This window comes from Lepisosteus oculatus, chromosome 9 (assembly GCF_040954835.1).
Source record: "Lepisosteus oculatus isolate fLepOcu1 chromosome 9, fLepOcu1.hap2, whole genome shotgun sequence".
NCBI classification, from domain to species: domain Eukaryota; kingdom Metazoa; phylum Chordata; class Actinopteri; order Semionotiformes; family Lepisosteidae; genus Lepisosteus; species Lepisosteus oculatus.
In genome coordinates this window covers 43,749,747-43,773,193 of record NC_090704.1, presented here as the reverse complement: position 1 = coordinate 43,773,193, position 23,447 = coordinate 43,749,747, and the positions used below count along the sequence as shown (strand labels likewise).

Below are 23,447 nucleotides of genomic sequence, written 5' to 3'. Positions count from 1 at the left end.
TATAAGAAGACAACAAGCCAATACCTGCCCTTATCCTGTGCTCAGGATAGAAGTATAAATTATATAATTCCAAGTATTTTAAAGGTAGCTACCAATACATGTGTTCCTCGGGACTTTTCTGGACCTTATGTAAACCTTGTGAATCAAGTCTATAGTTCGACAAGTTATATCCTTATATCGGTGGAGCCAGCATCTTGTGTTGCAGACATACAGTACATGTATAGAATCACACTCTGGAACTCAAATAGCAATGCCAGTTGAAATAGTTAAAAATGTAGATTTTCTTTTTCTCTTTAATCGGTTTTAACATTTTGATAAGAAGGGATGTTGCAGGTCTCAGGAAACAGACTGCATTTGACCAGTAGGAAGCAGACAAGGAAGAGAGGACCAACATGTCCAACATGTCCAGACTGACCACTCCCTTTCTTGGCTCTTCAGAGCTGAAGTGTCCAGCAGCCCTTGGACATCCAAAGCTGACTGCAACTAAAAGAAAGTCCTTCTTCTTTTCCTTTTTTCCCCACCATGTTATTCTTCCATAACAATGTCCCCCCCTTTTTTTACAAAAAGGATACATCTGGGGTTGATCATCTATACAGTTTGAGCATGCACCAGATTTACAGATCTTCTTTGTACACCAAGTGACCTGTGCTTTCAGAGAAAAGCAAACATAAAGGACTAAGCTGCCCCATTCACACCTGTTCTGGTCCATTTTTGTTTTCTAGCTCAAACAAATTCTCTTTGTTCTCTGAGTCTGATTGTTCCCTCCCGAAAAGACCTTGGCATATACTGTCTGCCACACTTTGGAAAAAGTGTGTCAGGCAATATTCATTGTAAAAAAAACCCAAAGTCAGTTGTTTTCCCAGCAGTGTTACTGTTAGCCTCTTCAAAAACCCAGGTGCTTTAGTGGCACATTTGAGGGATCCAAATTAAGACAGGACAGTGGATTACAAAGACTATTCAATGGATTGTCTCCCTGCTTGGGTTGCAAGACACTGGAGAGGAGGGGTAGTGGCGACTGTATTTTATTGCTTAGCTGAAACTGGGAGGTCACAGCTGATGGTTTTGGCCATGAAACTTTGGTCCATACCCTCTTACTACCATCAGAGATCATTTCCATTTGCAATATTATATTTACAGTATATCGTCATCAGTCACATTTCTTTATTACTAAGATTAATTAGTAAAATGAACGTGTTTCTTTATAGCTTGTTTTGACTGAAAGCAGAAATGGATTTGTCAGACAGGAATCTTAGCCTTTCATCAAAAAAGATCTGTGCTGGGAGAAGCTGTTTATTTTTTTTATTTAGTGTACTTAGTATTACAGCTGAATTACTGACTAAAATTGGAAATATAATCAGATTCATTTTATGCAACTAAACAAGAATCCTGTTTGAACCAAAAGCATCAATAAATTATTTAGTTTGTACATGTCTTTGGAATTAATACGCAAAAAGACAATCATTCCCAATAAAATTTGGAATAATTTTTTTGTTCGTGACAGCTGGGATACAAAGGACATCAATAACTGACATTCTTTTTTAAAACATGACCAGAGGTTAGTGGCAACAATGCTGATAAACTTGACTGTAATGAGATTATCATCACTACATTCCAGCTAAATAAGACTTAAGTAGATGTTAAAGGCTCTATTTAAAAAATATATATATGTCAGAATTTGTTTGAACGTTTCTGTGGTAAATTACCACAAGCTTCCTTGTTTTCTGTGGGAAAACCATTTCATCAAAATGCACAACTCCCCTCTTATGTAGCTGACGTTTCTTTCACAGAACAGAATCAAGATAACAAGAATTACAAATAATCAAATTACAAACACAATTACTCATTTACCTTGCGCATTTCCACAACCAGACTGAGAACTAAACACAGACACAATTTCACCGTCATTGCTAATCATTTTTAAAACTCTGCACCAAAGCACAAGATAACGTTTTTCACAATTTTCATCGGCAATCTCTGCCTTCAGTACTATTGAAAAGACATCCTATCCACCGGAGCTCTGGGAAATTGAACAGTGTGTAGGTATTATCTACTAATCCCTTACAGGTGAATGTGTCAAACTTCCAATATGGTTTTCATTTTCTGCTTCTTCTGATTGGTACAATCCTTTTTAGGTTCTTGATAATTGGTTGTGGTGCCAGATATGGTAATTGCACTGTCAAAATTACTGAAATGCAACTCGGATGCCCCTTGTCGAAGCACGACTCTCTTCTCTCGCCAGCTTCAGACTTTATTGCTAATTGAAGACACAGAAAAGTTAACCCTGGCAGGAGTCAAGCTCTGTACTGATCATCTGTTTCTTTATTCTGCATTTCTGTTTCGATATTTTGATCAAGAGCAGCTGGGCCGGTGAGGCCAGCTCTCCTAACACAACGGTCACAATCTCACCAAACCGCAGACTGTATATGTGACCGATTTAAAAAAATGATTTGTGAGCAGTTTCTTTTAAGGGAAAGCAACCAAAGTCTATTTCAACTTTTTTCAATGCAAAAAGAAAGGTACTGTCACTTTCAAACAATGTGATGGAAAAATATAGTCAGAGACAGAGAAAGCACAATCACTGTACGCCATCTCAAAGCTTATAAAACACACACCCCAAGTATCTGCACTTCTAATTAGAAATTCCTATAAAATATGCGGATCTTTCAACAGTGTCATATTCATCATTCATGTTATGTAAGTAAATCTAAGTTAGCCAGTGCTAACTGTGCAAAAGCTAGAGTATCTTACTGTATCTCTGGAAAGCGTGAATCTGGCCACGTTGTGTCAGGAACAAAAGAACACCACTTTTAATATATAATATTTTTTCCATGTATATATACACGTATCTATATACAGCATCTTGTATTTACACTTGAATTGTGGTAACAGGTAAGGTAGATATATAGCACTTGAAATTAAAAATTAAAAGGAGCAGCATTGTAACATCCAAGGCTGTGCATATGGAAACACAACTCTCTTTAGGAAAATATCTCTGATAAATATGAATAAAGATATTTACTGTTTCAAGGAAAAGCCCTGAAATGAGATGTCAGCACTATAATGTTTTCCTTCTGTGCTCCTCTCCTGTATAAAAAGTAGAATTTTGTCACAACGTTCTGCAGGCTATACACACAAATATCATAATGCACAAGGCCTGTCCCAACACACATTTGAACCATTTTTCTAAAACCTTTTATCCCTTCCTTCAAAGAAGAAAGTATCTTTATTAATAACTTACTTGAATCAGATCTTTTTAGAACTGCCCTTTAAATCTCTGCACATCTCTGGTCTCTCTGTTTAGAAGGGTACTCCAGCTGGACCGCTCAAGGAAGCAATAGAATGACAATCATTCTGACCCCCAGCGGTTATAAAGCACCCTTGTATTTCCAGTGAGTGGAAAACCACACAGTATCAGCAGCTTTTGAGACTTGAATAACAAGCATGGGTTTACATCTACACAATACAGCAACTGTATGACACACAGGTTGAGAAGTGCAGTATCTCCCCTTTCTCAAGGCAGTTAAACCCAATCATGTTTCCAGCTGGCAGGGGTCAGAGAGACCATCAAGAGCATCTATGTGGAATTCAAGGTACAAAGTTTACAGGTGCTAGAATTAATTAAGACCAAGAAAGTAAATGAACAAGGAGAGGCTGTTCGCCATTCATTCCATTCAACAGATAACATAAAAAACTAACAACTGTATCTTTTCATAACTATGTTCTCTGTTGCTAGATTTGTGCCTTTAATTTTAAATGTTTAAAATTATTTTCCAAAGAGAAACAGAGGAAGCAGGAAGGAAGCAAAAGGTCAGAACAATCAAAAGAGCCTCAGGCACAAATCTCATTGGATTTCAGAAAGTAAGGTCACACCTATGCAGCTCTGATATGGATAAGAGTGTAGGAGCAAAGTCTTACATGGTAAGACAGCTTCAGACAAGATGGAGATCCTTGTCTGAACCACATTACCCAGAATGACATGGGGGGAATTAGCTATTCCCCTCACTCAACAGGTGTCAGACAACTGGTCAAGTGACACTTTAAAAAACAGGACGCTGAGGCTGTCTGACCCTTCTGCGCTCTTACAGACACATTAAGACGGTGCATGCCTACAGTGGAGCAGCACATTGCAAGTCATGGTGCTGCATTTTGTTTCAAATCGACATCACTGGGTTTCACTGCAGTGCCTTTGGGAAAAGAAGTCTGTCAATCCTGCTAATCCCTGGTTAATGCACCCCTAAAGAGAAAAGAAAAATTCTGCACTTCTGTAATCTTGGCTTTCCAGTGTGAGATATGCACAGAACTTTTTTAATTTTCCCCAAAAGAGTGAATTCACTTTATATTCCAGTAGCTGATATGCCGGTTCTTGAGGCACCGGTAGTAGAGTACAATGGAAATATTCCAGAAGAAGATTAGGATAATAGAAATATATATGAATACAAAGGCAAAGCTGTATTGACACGGATAAGGCAAAGACAAATTAGAAACCAAAAAATAACACGCCACTGTGGGGAAAAGTACAACATTGTGTTCAGCTCCTTATTTTAAGAGTCCCTTCTCATTCAAATTCTCCGTGTAATTTAGTGTACTTATATATATACTGTATTCAATTATAATTTATATATATATTTCTTTATGGAGTCAGTAGAAGAAGCTCATGTTCAGGACTGGCTGGCTTTCCCTGGTAGTCCATCACTGAGACTTCAGTAGTAGTGTGAATATCTCTTATGTACAGCAATGGAGTCCTTATGTCATAGTGCAGTGCTCTCCGACTCCTCCTCAGAATCGGTCTTTCCTGACAAGTCTGCCTCTGAGTTCCTACACGGTGGGTCCTTCAGGTCGCTGTGGCGTGCGTCGTATTCTATGTGTATAGCAGGGATGTCAAGGCTCAGAGGATCTGGGAAGATGCAAAAGGAGATAAAAGGAATTTGGAGTCACCACTCTGCAGGCAGGCTTGATCATAGAACACGTCTGTCTTTCATTCGTTTTTTGGCAGCAGAATACACTTGTGTCGGCTAGCACATTATTCACAGGGATGTCACAATACAGCTTTTTTTTAAAGTATCTTTTCAGTCTCTCTCAAGTTTTTTTTTTCTCCATTTTACAGCCTTTGAAAACATCTGTCCTTATTTTGTGTTTCACTGAGAAATTAATATATCCAAGCACAACAACAAATTGAAAACATCCTGAAAGATGTACACAAATGATGCATTCTTCTGCCTTGATGACTTAGATTCTCCCCCTTCTACAGAAGCATAAATCCAGGGTCATCTTAAATTAACACAATCCTCACAGAGGTGTATTCTGTAGCACTGCTAGTGTCCCATTAGCTTCATGTATGTGTAGAGAGGAGCAAATTATATTAATGATGAGGAACACATAGAGTTGACTGGTAAACGTGAAAGAGCGCACATTTAGAGCACTCTTCAGCTGCCACACGTGCTGTTGTGATAGTGTTTTGGAAAAATCTGACCAATGTCAGTTCAAGTTTGTGAAATCACATTTGATTTGGTTAGTTTGGTATCTTCTCACCCAAACTAACAAGCGCTAGCATTATAAACTGCAATAGAGCTGAAGCTGTTAGAATAGTAGAAAACACTAGCGGAGTCTTTGAGTAAATTGTCTCTTAACATGCAGATGGCGTAACTCCTGACGGTGTCTATAATGTCTTAAGACTTTTGCCCAGCAGTGTATATCATCACCTGGAGTTGCTTATTCATTAATTTCTCACTTGGGTCTAGATTACATCTACTGTACATTCCTTCTGGCCTTTCACATTTGTGTCGTGTCTCTTCATAAAACTGTTTTTTTCCCACAAAATGCAATAACCAGGGAGAAATCCAAGCAGAAACAGAGAAGAAAACAGAACAGAACACAAAAAAGCTTTTAAAAGCTAGTAACAGATGTGCAGAAGGTATGAAAATCAATTTAGTATTAAAACTAACAGACTTTAATACCATTTGATCAACATCAGACAAATTAAAAACATGCTGCTTCCCCGATAGCTTAAGTATACATAAAGGTCAAAGAAAACAAAGACTATTTAGAGTTCCTCGAACTTGTGGAGGAAAGGCAAACAAGCATTCCAGCTCTTTGACAGTTCATCATTGTGATCAGGCTGTAATGGAAGAGGAAATCAAATCAGTTTTGCAAACTCAAGGGGAGGAGTGCCCCATTTGTTTTTGCTGCTGATGTTTTACCTAGGACTATATTTTTTAAATAAAAAACCTAAACCGTCTCCCACGGCGTTGTTGTATCATGACATCCCTTCCGCAATAATGAAATGAAAAGGGGCAAGAGGGCTCATTCCAGGGCGTATCCATGAAAGCCATGGAACTGCAAGGCGGGTTTCGCAGGGCCACAGCGCAGGGTGTGTGTCCGGAGCCGCGGAAAGGGGGAGGGGCTTTCTTTGTGATGTCATCGACAAGCCATGCAACTCTATCTCAGCCCCCATGCAAAGACTGGAGTTACGGAATGGGTTAGTGGTGATCTGGACACGACAAGATAGAGAGTCATATATACAGTATATATGTAAATATATATAGCAGCTGGAGTATGCTCCAGAGTTAGCCAAAGTGCCAGAGAGTTAGGCCAGTCGCTCCGGCTTACCCTTAAAATCCCCCTCACATTTAGCCCACACTGAATCACTCGCTTCACACAGCTGTAAGTACACAATAATAGTAATTGACAAGGGAAAAAAAAACAAAAATAGGAAAGCAGCAGAAAACAAATATATATATATTCAGAGATCCAGACCGTAAGAACAAAGTCTTTTAATCCTTCCTTGCCCTTCTAATTTGTTTTTGGCCAACTTATAAATCGCGTCGGCTTATCAGAAGGAAATGCAGCTCTCCCCTGGCGTAGGTGGGTGGCCCACGCTGGCAATTTCCCTGCTCTTTGGCAGGAAAGGGTTAAAAGCAAGAGTAGTCAAGGCAAAGAGACCCAAAAAAGGAAGCCTCAACAACAGGTATTTTAAGCACAGTTAAAAAAAAAACAACACAGCAAGTGAACTTTCCAGGCAATAATCATATGGCATTCATTACATTTTTTCCCTGATTACTATTGCCCATCAGTTCTGCACTTAGGCCAATCGGCGAAAGAGAACAGAAATGAACAAGGATATCCGCTTTTATTGATTTGTTGTACAGAAAATGCAATGCAGCATTTTCATTTTCAAAAGCAGAAACAAAAGTTTTAAAAATGTCTAACCTCCTGTATGCCTGGCCCGCAGTCTAGACCTGCATATGACTGTTATACTTCTTTATAGACTCAAAAGGATAACAGCTAGACACAAGCCAGTTTGTTATATCACAATAGGTGCTCTATTGTAATTGAAGTGCATTTCAGAGTTTATATAAAAAAGCATTTTTTCATGGATCAAGATTAAAAAAGTAAGAACAGAAATAGGAAAGATATTTCATACTTTATACTCTAAATTGAATGAGTTTCAGTTAAATATTCTCTTTCAGCAAGGCTGAAAAAAAAGTTTTTTGTTTGCTGGTTTCACAAACAAGAATCATAACCTATCACTAGAGTGGTTTTCTGGGTCCTCTTAAACTGTTAAAGGACATACTTGTTCTGGTTCTGTTTTTAAAAAGCGTGACTAAATGTTTTTGTCCTCTCACCTGACATCCAGAGTGTTTTAACAATCCTTCTGCAGGACACAATTTGGTCTTACCTCTACAGTAGACTTACAATTATATGTAAAGAATCACACCCAAAAATCTCAGAACACGCTAAGTGTGTATTGATGCTATAGAAATCTCTTGAATAAAAATACAACAGAAGTGTGTAACACAATGCCATGAAGCATTTTCATACTGGGAGCAGTTAATGCTTCTTTTTGAAGATATCAGATGAAGAGAATTAAGAACTTGTCAGCTTTTTGCTGGAGAGAGGCAAGCAGAACTCAAACTGTGGGGGGGGAGGATTAATCTCTGTCTTTCTAGTACATTAAACTTCTCAAAATACACACTCCCTTAAAACATCACTGTTCTGAATGAGCAACGAACACAGTAATGATTCCTGTCTGTGGTACACTGCAGATGTCAAACAGGCAGTTACTTGCAAATACCTGGATTACCACTACTGCCGTTTTAACCTGTGAACCTAAACTGACATTAGGATGCCCATGATTAGTGATAAAAAGGGTGATAATGATGACCAGCCCTGCCTCTGTGTACTCTTAAATACTTGGATCCAGAAAAGTGACAGAATGACACATCTGGATCAGCGCCGACACAGGTAACCTCTGTGCGGAACGCTCGGGGGTCAAGGGAGCCAGCCCCGTCAATGGTACGGTACTATTCGCAGGCTGCTGCATCTGAAACGAATCTTTAAAGAATAAGAACATTCGGACCAAGCAGGAACAGTGAGCTGGAGGCTAAAGGAAGAGCAGAAAAGAGTTTATTTCGAGTGCCGCTACCCAGACTGGAAGGACGCGCTGGCCCGTAAGACACCGGCAGAGACACGGAGAAAGAGACAGTGGGAGCCGAGGCGTGCTTACCTGTGGACATGCTCTCCCCAGGAGACATGCTGTCCAGCAGGCTGTGATCCAGGGGCTGCGGGCTGGAGCCGGACAGGCCCGGGGTGACGGGAGGCTGAGGGGGTGGGAGGCTGGGCCTCTGGCGAGGCTTCGGGGTGGGCCTGGACTTGGTGAGCGTGCCGCTGAGGGAAGGGGGAGAGGAGAGGGAGGGAGCCGCCGCCGGGGACACCTGCCCCGACGACGACAAGCCGGGGTACCCCTGGCTGTAGCCGAGTCCGTAAGGGGAAGGGGTGCTGGGCGGGGTGGGCGACAAGCTGACGGGGGACGGCTGTCCCGTGGACTGGTCCGACATGCCCCCCGACTGCCCGTAGGGCACCTTGGGAGGGATTGGAGCCAGCTTCTTGGACACTGCGGGGAGCGAGAGGGACAGAGGGAGGAGCAATGTCAGTCCAGGCCCGCTGGCGTCCCGAAGGTATTTCCTCCCCGACAGTTTTCCGGGAGAGGAAACGCTTTTGTTTTTGTGAAAAACGGGGATGAATTATGGCTTGCCGGGCAAACTGAATCACCCCCCCATAACAGCAAATCCCTGCAGCCGAAATACGGAGATCAATTTCAGGGAACAGCCTTCATTTGCATTCATACCCACTCCACAGACCACAGTGGGATTACCATATCCTTACTGTCCCCAGTACTGTGGCCTGCTCAGCCGTCACTCGACTCTGTCACATTTCTTAGCACAATTCAGATCTTTACCGTGTGTTCTCTTATCTCTCTATTATTCATATTACAACAATTCAAAATTGTGTAATGATTTAATTTTCTTTTTCCTCATTTCTGGACCTACAGTTCTCAAAAAGGCAAGACTGCATTTTCACAGGTAACTGAGACTACAGGTCTATGAGAATGAACATGAAGGCGGAGACTGGCGCAGTACCTTTGCGGAGGGAGTGAGGGCTCTGCTCGGTGGACAGCTGCCCCTGGGCAGTGCTCTGCTGGCTGCTGGCTGTGGCCATCATAGGACCCGAGCTCTGACCTCCCTTCTGCCCCATCACAGGAGAGAGCTCTTTGCTCTTCAACGTACTGAAGAGAAAACAACACAGCGTTTCATTCCCAACACTGGCTGGTTCACAACTTGCCAACATTCACAAAAATCAGAAAGGAACCCTCCCAAGAAAGAAAACTCCACAGTCATGGCATATAATTTGACTTCCCAAAATTCAGATTATACAATCTGTTTATCTTTCAAAGGTGACTGCTTTTTTAATTAATAGGTTAATTACTTGACCTATCATGCATTGTACTGTTAAGGTCACTTAACATGCAACCATCTGTAACCAGTAACATTTAATTATTAGCAGCATTCATTATTGGTACAAAAAATACAATTGCAGAGGACCAAAATTTTGGTGGCAGAGAAAACATCACGGAGTAATGAGCCCCAGGTCCCAGTGATGGCAATGGCAATGTTAACAGACATTCTTATACTGTATCTTGAAGAAATCCATGTCATGTTAAGTGCTTGGTAAATACTTGCAGAAGTGGCTTGAATTCCCTTATTTCATCTTGAACCAACTGTATGAATATATTTTTAAATGGGCATTTTGGTTTTTCCACGATCACAATTCAGTCTCCAAGTGACTTCATCATAAAGCATATGCTCAATAGCCATATCTCTGAGGTGCGTTGAGGTGGAGTCTACAGTATGTACTATGTAACAGACAAATGGATAGACCCCATTGTTCTGAGCACAGTAGGGCTTCTCCGGATTTCTGTGCTGTTAAAAACAAACACAAGGCAGCAGTCTTAGCCAAGTGGCTACTGCTGCTACACCTCTTGTAGATGGATCACAACTCATACACAAGCTGTCCTGGATCATTTGATCCTAAGAAATCCACAAAGTTGTTTGGCCATTGCCAGATTAACTGGGAAAGCAAGTAAACTGTAGCTGTGAAAGCTCTGCACCATGTCACAGGACACATGGAACACGGCTTTCAAGAAGGTAGAAAGAAACAGCCCTGCTGTGCTCAGAACAGGTTGGCTCTCGTGATGCTGGACCATTGTGCCTTGTGTTTGGGGTGTGAGGAATGTTCCGTGCATCAGAGTTGGCTGTAAATGTGTGCTACTCACCTCTACCACGCTGGACACGACCCATGTCTCTTCTTGAGTTAGAGATCATCACAGTTTCTGCTGCAGTGTGTGATTTTATTTTACTTGTACACGTGCTGTATGTGTGTGTGCTTAAACTGTTGTAAAGCCTGATGCACTGTCTGTACTTGTATGCACTAGTCGGTCCAGTCTTCCCCTCGCAGAGGGTTGCACAACTCCAGTCCTGGAAGGCCAGAAGGTTTTCTTTCCACCTGAGCCCTTCGTTACCAAACTGAACTCATTATTTGCTGAACCGGACAAGTTGAAGCCTTTCCATGTCCTATGTCCTCAAGAAGCAGGTGATTTAAAGAGATCTATAAAACAAACTGCCCAGGAGGACCAGGGTGGGCTCCCCTGCTCTAGTGCTCTCATACATCTGAACATATTCCAGAAGTGAAATTATTTTTACAGATTTGCACTGAAATATTGCTCAGCTCCACAAACACAGAAATAAGCAAGCACTGTCCAAATGCTCATTTTTTTATCGAGATAACAGATAATACCTGCTAGTGTTGCATGAATTGTTGATTCTATGACAAATTCAATGGTGTAGCTTTATATCAGAACCAAAAAGGTTTTACAGTGTAATTGCAATGGTATAGAACGCATCACTAAGTCATAACACAGTGTCTCACTCACCCTGAAATTTAATAAGGTCAAAACCACTGCCTTGTAATGTACTGAAGAACATCTTTGCTGACATAGAGAAAAGCAGGAGAGACTGACAGTGAAATCATTATTCTTGACCTGTTCTTGTCAATTAATATGTTTGTCATGTACTCAAGAATATACTGTAGGAAGCATCAATGTCCTTAATTGACCATCCTCAAGCCCCATCCTGCACTTTCATATCATCAGACAGCTGCTAATACTCCCGTTTAAAATCACTAAGGCTTATAAAATGAAGGATATCCTTATGAAGGATTTTTTGATTTAATGGAGACGATGAAGGAGAAGCAGCTGCTACAGGTTTAGCACGAAGGTCAGGAACTTAATTCATTCAGAGCAGCACCTCAACGAAAGCTACAATCTCTCAGCTCCCAAATCCCAAATGCATTCGAAGCAGATGGAGAGCATGAGTGGGACGTTGGGAGTTGATTGGGATTTGGTGCCCAGAGGTGAGCAGGGTAATGAATAGAATAGAACTGAGTCCTCATCTCCTTGCATGAAACACTACAAAACAGAGCTTGACAACCCTGGAGCTCAGAAGAGGATTATCAGTCGGCTCAACAGCAGAAAACAAAATGGAACCAACAGACATCACAACAGAAGTAGCCTAAACACACACAACCTAAACATATATCCAATCCTGTAAAGAATAAGATGCAAGTATTAACATGAGGCTTGGCTCATCCTGAGCGTTAATAACATCCTCCGTCGCTTAGCAACACTGCCCTCAGGGGTATTCCCAGCAGCCAGGGATGCAATTGCTTTAAAAAAGGAACTGCGGTTTTAAGGTCTAAAAACTTAAAAACACTGCTTGAAGCCCCAAAAAAAAAAAGCTCTGTATATATAAAGGAAAGCCTGAGTCTGCGAGAGTCTGAGAAGCAAAATAAAGGAAGCAAAAGAAACAAAATAGCCACCAATAGCTTGACACTACTGAGGAAGCACCATTTTGTCCCAACGGGCACACTGGTTTGTGTTGCTGTTGTTGTGGGGTAGCTTTTTTGGCAGTGGGGTGGGGTTGCGGTTGTGTGTATTTACCTAGTCAGTCTGGTCCCTCTGTCTCGGCTACAGGCACAGCTGCCCCACTGGGGAAAGGCTGAGGAGGGCAGGTTAGGGGGCAGGCTGAGGGCTGGGTCGTGTTTGGTCAGCACCAGCGGGGTTTTGATGTAAAGGGGTGACATGTTAGTTTCGGGGTTGGCATGCAGTGCGTCGGCCAGGGAGCTCTGCTTGGGGAGGTGGAGGAAGCTGGGCTTGGGGTTAGAGTTGATGTCAAGCTGCTGGGGGGAGGCGGAGGGAGGAGGAGGAGGGAGGGGGCTGTAGCCGGTCCACTTGTGGGGAGAGCAGGAGGAAGAGGAGGAGAAGGAGGCCAGGGTTACAGAGTCAGGGCTGGGGGCGGCAGGCCGGGGGGATGGCTGTGCCCTGGGGTAGTGATGGTGAGGCGGGGGGCAGCAGGTGGGGTATGGTGGGGGGGGCCTGTCATCCTCAGGGGAAGGATAGGCGTAACAGGAATCCGACCAATTGGGCGACACATCGTCTGTGCTGCAAATGTTGGGAAAAAAACGACAAAATAAAACAAAAAGCAGTGACTGTATAGAGAGGACCAAGAAGAAATGATCTGGCTGAGAAATAGAAAACCCTTTTTGTTTCTTTCAGCTCAGGGCCAACACATACGCAGCATTTTTCTTAAAAAAAAATTTAAAACTTGAACAGGAAATCGATCGAGAAGAATTTTGGGCGTTTCCTTTTTTGAAAATGTATCCTCCCTTTAATATATATTTACGCATTAAAGGGAATAATCTTTGTTAAGGCAATGGTGTTTATATCAAGCTTATAACAGTAGTGTAGTGAAGGGAAGGGCCTTGGTAAAAAAAAAAGAAAGAATAGGAATCTGATTCCTTTAACAAAGAGAGATGAAACAAAAGACATGCAGTCACTGTATTCCAAGATATCAGTGATGCATTGAGCATGGAGTTGTGTCTGATAGCACATAATCCAGCATCAGAAGTATACCATGACCTGGACCAACTCAAGGTGACATTTAAGACAGGAAACCCATACTTCAAAGGGTTTGTTTTCCCGCCATCAAACAATTTTGTTACGTTTTCAAGGACAAACGGTGATGCTCTTATATAAATAGAATCCTGCAAGAAAGAAAGGCTGATATTACCCCTGCTTCTCAAACCGTGAAACTGATTCTGCGTGATTTATTCAGGGGAGGCGCTGCAGTATTGCAGTATGATCGCTGTTTGTAAGGCCATTCAGTGCCTCAGACACAAGTTTCCATACCTCGTCTCCAAACAAAGAACAGAAATACAGCCAGAGGTGGAAACAAAGATGTTCATTCAACTGCTGATGAGCTTTTTTTTTTAGAGAAACACAATTCAACTCACAGCTTATATTGATGAGATCACCACACAAACGACACACAACAAGACCATTGCAAGAGACAGCACAAGCTCTAGTACTGTACTTCTGCGATTTGATCATTTACGGTCAACTCAGGACAATTTCGGCACTTCGGGACTACGCATCCTGACATTTTGTCAGCGTTTTCTTATCTGCTGCAAAGAAATGATCACTGATGGGCTGCAATGAAAACATCCTATTGCTGAGCGAGTCAATTACAGATATTTAAGCAAAATCAGCCTTGTGATGGAACCGCTTGTTTGGAGTTAAAGGGAGTTTTTCTGAAAGCAGTTAGCACGAGTCCGCATGCTACGCTAAGGCTCTTCAACACCTGGAGGAGCGTATCTCTAGGCTGAGCAGAAAATGTAGTAAATCACTGCACCTAACGTGTGTTCCTCTGAGGGTTTAGTCCTTGGTCCCAGTTAAGAGGTGGCATGGGCACTTTCACTGCCCCTGCCACGACTGGCTCAGCTGCCTCCCTGCCCTACACTTGCAATCGAATCTGGGATGCATAGATAGAAGGGGTATTAACTCGCTAAGAAAAATACACAGGACAGTAACATCGGTGTGTCCTGTCCTCGAACCCCTTATTAATTCCACTAGAGGGAGTAGCCAATAGATTAGCCTCTAGTTTGAGGCTGTTTAAATCAGAAAACAACTGCACGCACACACTCACATGCACTCTCTCCCCCCTCCCCCGCCCCAGCCACCCAAAAAAAAAGCTCAAGCAGTTAGAAGTGGAATCTGCGAGCACAGAAGAGAAGATCTGCACGTGAGGAGGGGAGGTGTGAGGGAGGTGCAAGCTGCTCGGAGGACGAAGCCACAACACGGGTTTACCTGGCCCTGTCCCCAGCGCCGCCGGCAGGAGGACCGCCACAGGGGGCAGCAGAGAGCTCGTAAGGCTGCTCGGGGACGAGGGACTGAGCCAGAGAGGGCAGCTCGGCGGGGGGCGCCGGGGGCTGCACGCTCGGGGGGGTGGACGACGTCTTGCGGACTAAGGAGGATCCCCTGCGAGACACCCAAGACGTATCCATCACCCTGACCCCCATGCTGCAGCGAGATAGAAGACACAGGAGGCGTGACAATAGGAAAGCAGGGCCCCCACACCAAGAGCTAGTCTTCCCCTTCAACACGAAACCTGACAGTTTTGTGGCAGAATCTATTCAGTGTAAAAAGAAGAAGAACAAAGAAGGCTTTTTCCAAAGAAAAGGTTGAAAACATGAGATGCGCTAGAAGCACTGGAAGAGAGCCCACTGTTTAGTAACAGACTTTTCTCAGATGGTCTTCTCTGATTTCTCAGCTAGAGGAGACCGAAGATGTAATGCTTATTACCAGTTAGCTACCTTTTAGGATCGCAGGCAGTTGAGTTATTGATGAAATACAGACACCCCAATAAAACTGAATGCCCAGCAGTGTAATGTCCTAACTTATGGTGTTCACTGGCAAAGAAATATCCACATCGTCTTTCTGTTACAATCTATATCTGAGCAGTCACTATTGTTTTGTTAGTTTTTTTAGTGAACATTGTGTCAAATCGTCTACGCTTGAATGATACCTTATAAAGCTCAGGATTAAACAGAAGTGAGAATCTCAGTCAATAAAAGTACTAATGCAGACGCACAGTGTCTGTCAGACAAAATTCAAAGTCATTCTGTACATTTGTGTCTTTGTCCAGTGATTGCCAAGGCTAACTGGGGAAAAATTGTTTTGTTACATGCAAAAGAAGAGACTGATGGGTTTTTAAACTAGTGCTGGCAGGGAAACAATATGTTTAATAGTGGCAGGAGGCAAAAAACTTCAAAAAGGTAAGAAGGAGGTTCTCAACTGGCAAGGACGCTCAACAGAGCTGGTCTCTATGATCCAGGTATCGCTTGTTCGAGACTTCGTTGCAAACCAGCTTTGGGATGGATTCCCCTAGTGCAGTGGTTTCCAGTCCTGGTTCTGGTGACCCACACACCTGCTGGTGTTTGTTCCAGCCAAGCCCTCAGTTCCACAATCAAACCCCTCATTGCCTCATAAATAAGATTAAATTAAACAGTCTGCTCCCAGCTCTTAAACATGCTGGAGCTTTAACCACTGTATTTTGTAAGTGAAATAAAATCCCAAACTTGTGACTAGAAATAAAATGCAAATATTCCCAAAGAACCAACTTCTTAGATCCATTCTTGAAAGGCTTCAAAATATCGAACTAAAGCGGGATTAAATGAAAAACCAACAGGCGTGCAGGCCACCAGGACCCAAATTGGGAAGCTCTACCCTAGTGGGTTTGTTGGGATTAATAATTCAGGATGACTGTGGCTTCCTTGGTGCCTAGAGACATTGGCAAGGGAAGCTCTTCTACTGCAGTCGGTGCTGAGCCTCCTGTACGCTGCTGTGCTTCCTGAGAGGTGTTGGAAAAGGAGTGGCTGGAAGGTGTGTAGTTGGAGGAGTCTGTCTGCACTTTCTGAGTCTTCCTGTGATGTTGTAGGCAGCCTGAGATGATTAGGGGTTGCTGGAAAAAACTATCCACAAGAGGTGAGAATTGCAGTAGAGTACCATCTGCAAAGTGCAAATCCACTGTTTCAAATTCTGCGACCCTTCTTTTAAATCCAGTGTGAGAATCTGTTTTGCAGAGTTTGACCTATGAAGATCAAGACAAGCCTTGGGTCTTGGATCTGACATGTTTGATCCACTACCCAGCAGTTAATAGGCAGATATTACTTCAGACAAGTTTGTATAGAGAGTCTCCTCAAGAAAAAAGAAAAATCCTAGATAAAAATGACAGAAATGTACAGAACGTGACAACCATGTTCTTTTGGATTCATATGTCTGTTGTTAGGTTTGCAGTAGCCCAGACTGATGGGGACTTCCATTCTATAAGCGAACACAGATAGATATATACTATAAGTATAGGCAGGAAAAGGATTAATACGGTACCTTTGTATTTTCCTAAGGCTGCATTGGTAGGATAAAAACATCAGAATCAAGGGTGAAGATTAGCAAGCTGGTTTGCTTTAGTTTCTATCTTATAGCAACATGTTAGAATCACACAACCCCAGGAACATCAGTTATGTCAAGAGGCAGATGACAACAGAACAGAGCAAGGGCTGGGGGAAGGAGGTGAAATGAGACACAGGCTGCCAAAACTTTATGGGGGGGGGATAAAGAGCACAGGAGAAAATCTGGAAGTCAAAAAAACCTTCTCCTAGTTAAAATGATGGTACTTTGAATAAATTGGGGGTGTCAGGAAATAATGTTTAGGTCACACTACAATTTCAGATAATGAAAAAATAATGATGAATCTTTCTGTCATCTGTAAGAAGAGGGCATCCATCTTCAGTAACATTATTAGCCACAGGTACACAGTGCAAGGTCCTGTCTGCTCCATATTACTCGGGCAGCAGTGGCTAGGGCACTGGACGCAGAACTGGAGACTATAGGTTCAAATCAGTGGGACACTGCTGTACCCTGGAGCAAGATACTTCACCCCCAGATCCCGCCAGTAAGATGCTAGCTGTATTAACGGCTGCACAGGTACAGTAAGCTTCTTTGGACAAAAGTGTCAACCGAATTAAACAGTAATAATACTAGTAGTGCACATTATGCAGACGTCACACTAAATCCAAGGCCCTGATTTGATGGGAGTATTTGCAATAAAAAAAGTTCCAGAGTAAACTTAATGTCATATGCCTCCTGGATTATGTGAAAGGTCACATTTTCGGACTAATTTAATATTTACATATGGTATTTAATTTATTTAATACTGACTAATCCAAGCACAGCAACAGCCACATTCCTTTCAAACCACTTATTACTTGAAACTACGCCACCTGACAGAGATTTCAATGAGTTAGGCTCCTATGCTGTAACAGACAGGAGGTAAGCTTCTTTTGAAATGTGTCATTGACTGTGCACTAATTCCTTCTTGGTTCTAAACTGCTTTGTTCATGTTCCTTTGCTATGTGTAAAGCCAGAAGAGAAATTAATAAAAACAGCTTGTCCTTTTCCCATCCTTCTCCTAGTCTCCTCCACAAGGAACAGGCTATAAATCTATTTCGCAAATCTGTGCCCATCAACAGTGAGTCATTCTGAAAACATTTCAATTTGCTGACAAGGGACTGAGGACCGAGACATGTCCTCATGTTTCAGGCTAAAAATAAAATGCTCCATATGAGGTGCACACAGCTCATCCACTGATGGGATTTGTTCTCTGCCTATCAGATACTATCTCAGCCCAAAGTCAACAGCACTACCTCCAATACTGGTGAATTCCCCTATGCCAAAAGGCTAGTCCCCCACTGTAAGTTAATTCAAAGCTATTGATTAACCTATAGTTATGTCATAGTAGCAGACCCAAGAACCAGATGAGCCCTGTTATGCATGCATGTTATGCATGCTTTAAAAGTGGTCAAGTAATGAATTGAACAGGAAGTGCCGTGTTTCAAGAACATGACACTCTGGAAAGACAAAAGATGAGGAATTGCTACAACAATACCTGTGCATTTCTCCCAAAGGCCATTCACTATACCCCTGATACAGCCTTCAGTGTAATAGTAAACAGTTTAAACCAGTCCAACGTGGAAGGTCTTTAACATTTACAACCACACTGGGAAAGATAACTGCTACGGCTCTCGTACGTCTCTAAATAGTTTTGAGAAACAAAGACTCAATCCTGGGGAAAACAAGTGACACTCTAGTTCCTATTTCATGGGTCATTGCTTTTTAAAATTTCTAATTGTTCATACTGCTCCAGTTGTATACTGCAGCTTCTAAGCTGATATTTTTATATGTTTGCAAACCACAATGTTCACAAGAAATACAATGGCAACAGCAAGCGTGCAGTACGTGTGGAGATGAAGTACAAGAAAGTGCTGTGTTCCCTGAAAACAGGGCTGCATGTTACACTACCTCTGATGATCTTCATGGGAAATGTAATGGACGCAGAGAGAGAGACCCTGAGGGCTTTTGCTACTGGAAATCATCAGTACTACTTTTTCTGCAGGACAAAAAGCTCATGGTAGAGGCAAAACTGTAGACTTTAACGTAGCATGTGCGATCCTCAGCACATATTACCTAAAGGTACAGTATGCCACCCGACTGACAATTCAATGAATTGGGCTCATACACCGTAACAGACAGGGGGTAATCTTCTTCTGAAATATGTCAATTCCTTCTCGCCTCTAAACTGTTTGAGTGTGTGAGGCTGTGAGAGAATTGTGAAAATCTGAATTCCTACACCGTGAGCTGGTGTATATAGTATTATGATGGCGGAGTGAGGTGTTAGTTGGACATGAAAAAAGAGCAACGACACAGGCTGATTGGCAGTGATGATGTGGATGTCTGGTTGGGGGGGGGGGGGGGAGGAGAGAGTACTGAATAAACAAACACTCTATCCACAGTCTTTGCCGATAGAAACTGGAACAAAACAGCTGGGAAACCCTACCCATCCTTCTTGTAGAACTCCAGCATCATGTTGTCCGTGGCGACGCTGAGAGGTCGCCGGGCCTGGTCATGCTGTTTGCGGTCTGAGTGGTCCATATCTGGGGACGGCATGGAGCTGTAGTTGGCGTTGTGGTTGGTGTGGACGGGGCTGCCATAGTTTCCTGTGACGTTGAACTCGATCTCTGAGAAAGAGAAATCCACACGGTGTACAACCGCAGCACCAAACAGCAGGACGACAGGAAGCGAGGCAGAACAAGACGAGCACTGAGCAACAGAGCACTCTCTCCATCCCGCGCTCGCTGGTGTTCATAACAGAAGTTCAGGAGGAAGGTTAGACTCTACTCTCATACTCACAGTTCTGCTCACCTATGTACCGTATGCAAGTCTCGCACCCAGGACTTCCCTTTGAGTATCTCTCTTTCGTCCCTCCCGCCACCCTACTCGACCCTCGCAGCAGCTCCCTAGCATGTTCAAGCCTAGATTGCTCCAATCTGAAGTGATTCAGATAAGATACAACGGTCTTGCACCATCAGATATACAGTACACAGAGATGACTTTCCTTACCACCAGGGAAGAACCAATCTGCATGCTGGATTATGGGCTCAATAATGCCTACGATCTGCAGGGATACTGTAGTCATCATCTCCGTGATGTTTCTGAAACAGATGTGTCACATAGTTGTGTATCTAATCAGCACAGGGATCTTTATGTTTTTTTTTATCTCCATCCACTGTCCACGGATGCATTTTTTAAATTGTTCAGACTGTGCATCAGCACATACAGTAGTTTGTGCTTAGTGATGGTAAATGAAAAAGGGTTTTTTTTAAATAATAATAAGTTTATTATCATCTGTTGGATACTGTATTTTAGTGGCTATTATTTTTATATATTCCCTTGATAAAATGCCCTGTTTCATTGCTGTTTCTGTAATATTTCACCAGCATCACTAAGCAGGCAATCTATATGCAGCAGAGCTCAAAAGGTCTGGGAATTTTAATTAATCGTTACTGCAGAAGCCGAGATGGAACCACGATGAGTCACGTACCCTTCAGTTTGCGCCCACAACAGATTGGGTCCCAGGACTATTGCAATATTTCCTGGAGTCATTTTATTTGCATCCTGGTACTCTGTAAGCTTGGCTAAGAACTTGATTAAATATCTGTAGAAAAAAATGAGGCACAATGATAAAACATTTAATATTTTTGAAATTTTGTATTGGTTATAAAAACAGGTCTAATACATAAGTGATAAGGTTACTATCAACTATTGCACTATTACATTTATGACCACTTGACCTTAAAAAGGCTTGCTCTGTTTTATTTCCTTTAGAACTTTAGTACATGCAGTAGATTACTATAAAGTATGTGAATATGGTACGTAATGTGGTTCTTGCCCAAATAATTACAGATTGTTTCCTGGTATACACTGGTATATCCTGTCAAGTCTATCGACTCTGTATATTCCGATAGTCCCGGTTATTAGCATTGTATCTAACAATCCTTGCAGGAGACACCGTTACTGTTGCAAGGGCTGTATATGGATCTAGTGGAATTGCAGCTCAATATACAGGCTCTTGATTTTCTGAAGAACAGCAGGAACGCAACTGCATTAGGTTAAAAGCGATAGCAGAAAGGATTTCTCCTCATGACATTCACAGCCTGCTTCAGCAGAATGTACAGCACAGCTAGCAGATGCAAGGCCCATAAGATCCTGCCACAGAGCAGAAACTACACAGTGTCAAGGGCATGTAATAAACCTACAGGAACAGTCCTCCCTTTCACTAAAAGTCCATCCTATTGACATAATTAGCATATTTACTTCTCGTAATAGAAATGACAGGAATTTAAAAATATAAGGACAGGAGAGCTTGTGAATCCTGAACCACACCCTATGAACCTTGTCATAGTCTTCTTCACTTAGCAGCTGCAATGAATTAGCTATCAAGGATCATTCCTCTAGTGGTCTTAACAGACAGGGCTGTCTTGAGTTAACGCAGCTGAGTGCTGAATGGTTGACTTTTTAATTCCAACGGCGTGAAAATCTCTTTCTGATCATGCAGCGATCTGCAATCTGTGTTTTTGTTTAATTTGAATCCTTTTCCAAGGAAAAGCAGAAACAAATCTAGACGAACACCAGGAGGGTGGCAGAACAATGAACAATAACAAGGAAGAACTTTGCTCACCTAAAGTTGTTGGAATTGGCCTTGGGAAGCTTCTCACAGGCAGAGAGCAGGACCTGCAGTCTTTTGTCCTGGTCCTGAATGCTGTGGTGGGGGGATGGTAGAAAGAGATGTTCATAATGGAGATTCGCACACCATTCCTCATCGATCATGACAGAAAATAGAGACATGCACTTACTGACATTGCATGTCCCTCAGAGGTAAACAAAATAAAGACTCTGCATAATGAAATAAACCCTGGCCTCTTGCACCTTTGCTCCTGAACATCATTATTTGGGATTGTATTGCACTCTTACTTGGAAGCTTGGATCCACTCATCATAAAGTTCAAAGGTCATCAGCGGTTCAGGAAGCTCCCGTAGGTAGGACTTTAGAGCCCCTGGGAGACAGAAAACAACAGGCAGCCTGGCTAAACCATGTCAGATCTAGAACATCCATCCTACACCAATACAGACCTTGATGACAGATCCCTACATTTGACAAGGAAGCTTCAAAGCATCCAATTTGAAGTGAAAAAGTCATATACTGCTCTGAAATCAAGTCTGGCTCTGATCTCTCGGCAGTCTCATAACCATGGCTTGAATGGAAATTACAGTTTATCCAATCTCCTGCTTATGTAAGCTCTTGTTCCAGATACACAGGAAAGAAGTGACACTGCACTAGAAAGAATTTCCTGTTATTGGTTTAAAAAGCATCTCAGCTGATTTAAAGCGTTTAGTTGAAAATCTTGAAAACGCTTCCCCCAAGTTCACAAATTAAATGATTCAACCGTTTCATACCTGAAGGGCTTTTGCTTTAATTAGAGGTTTTAATGAAGAACTTGCTATTTGCTTTGCATTCAGCTTCATTTGCTCTGCGTACTGCAAAGCATTGTGGCGAGATGAAAATTAACAGGTTCTGACATCCCCTTCTGAGACATAACCTCAGGAGATTTCTAATGTTTCGACTCAGTGGGTTTTTATTATCAGCATGTTTAACTAGATAATTGTTACAGATTTAGTGTACAGAAATACGGCTTCAATGTAATTATGCTGCTCCAGAGCTCGTCTATCTTAACCTTTAAAGCTCCATGGAGTTCCTGTTTCAGTTACCCTGAAAGCAGGAGAGGGATGAGTCCAGCAGCTGATCCCACTGTAAGTCAGCTCGTGTTTAATTTGTGGATTTCCTTTTTTCCCACTGGAACTTTATTCGGAAGATGCCACTAAGACAAATCAGAACATCAAACATGACACTAACCAAAGGGGAAAACGGAGAGCCAAGTCTAATACTATTATATATTTAGGCACCACACCGATGACTTCTATCCATTTGCACGATCAGATGCAGGTAAAAACATGTGCAGACTTGGGCAACATGTGCAGGATAGGTATAAGAGTAATGCTGGCCACATGCAACACTAGTGGGTCTTACCTGCAATAGCGTGGGGGTCAGCAGAGTATTCCTGCACATCTAACACCCCGCAGTCCAGGGAGGCTTTCAGCTTCTTCAGTTTGGAGGCAGAGGGCGCCACTCTAAACAGACCCTACAGAAAGGGAGGGGCTCATTGCAATCCACATCAGTCAGCCCCCCTGCTGCACAGTCGCCACGACACCCACAGGCTCCAGAAATAAAAGTCGGAACAATGGACAACAATATATGGACAACATATTCCTAAGCAAATTCCATTGGGTGTAGCAGAAATCCTGCTGGTAACAGGAATTCACAGTCAGGCCCCCAGAAGGCTGATCCAAACAACATACTGTATTAAAGAGCACAGAGTGAGGGGAGACCTTCATGATCGAATGGACAAAAATGCTAGAACTAGTTTCAATACATTTAATTTACCTGATGGGATTGTGGGATTGGATAGATACAGATACATGCTTAAAATATTTTTGGCAGTGAGAAAGAAAGCTAAAACACATAAATGTCTCCAAAGAGATCCCCCACGGAAAGAAAATTCTAATTGCTATTGTTTCAGAGATTTATCAGATGGAAAAACTAACTGTGAGACTCAAAAAAAAGGCGTTTGGGAGATTTTGGGAGAGGAGGATTATTCTTTTTTCACTACCCAATAATGATAACACATTATTGTTTCTAAATTTCTGCCCCCCCCTATTTTTCCCACTGCACCCCCCTGTTGAACTGGAAAAGAATGATAAATAACAGA

General features: G+C 42.4%; 1 protein-coding gene across 8 annotated transcripts in view; it reads right to left on the bottom strand.

Annotated features, from left to right (window-relative positions):
* Positions 1-263: 263 nt before the first annotated feature.
* The window catches only part of arhgap44a (Rho GTPase activating protein 44a), a 64,699-nt gene continuing 41,515 nt past the window's right edge, over positions 264-23,447 (bottom strand). For 4 of the 8 annotated variants that reach the window (XM_069194573.1, XM_069194576.1, XM_069194574.1 and 1 more), the window contains 12 exons: positions 22,709-22,820; positions 21,596-21,677; positions 21,303-21,383; positions 20,166-20,279; positions 19,685-19,776; positions 19,122-19,302; positions 16,616-16,633; positions 14,537-14,749; positions 12,332-12,832; positions 9,417-9,562; positions 8,504-8,890; positions 264-4,894 (listed from right to left, as the gene is read on the bottom strand). In XM_069194573.1, the coding sequence (XP_069050674.1) occupies positions 4,749-4,894; positions 8,504-8,890; positions 9,417-9,562; positions 12,332-12,832; positions 14,537-14,749; positions 16,616-16,633; positions 19,122-19,302; positions 19,685-19,776; positions 20,166-20,279; positions 21,303-21,383; positions 21,596-21,677; positions 22,709-22,820 (2,073 nt within the window). In that variant the 3' untranslated portion in view covers positions 264-4,748. Of the gene's footprint in view, positions 4,895-6,606; positions 6,659-8,503; positions 8,891-9,416; positions 9,563-12,331; positions 12,833-14,536; positions 14,750-16,615; positions 16,634-19,121; positions 19,303-19,684; positions 19,777-20,165; positions 20,280-21,302; positions 21,384-21,595; positions 21,678-22,708; positions 22,821-23,447 lie in introns of all 8 variants that reach the window. The other 4 variants (XM_069194577.1, XM_069194575.1, XM_069194579.1 and 1 more) reach the window with 4 other exon arrangements.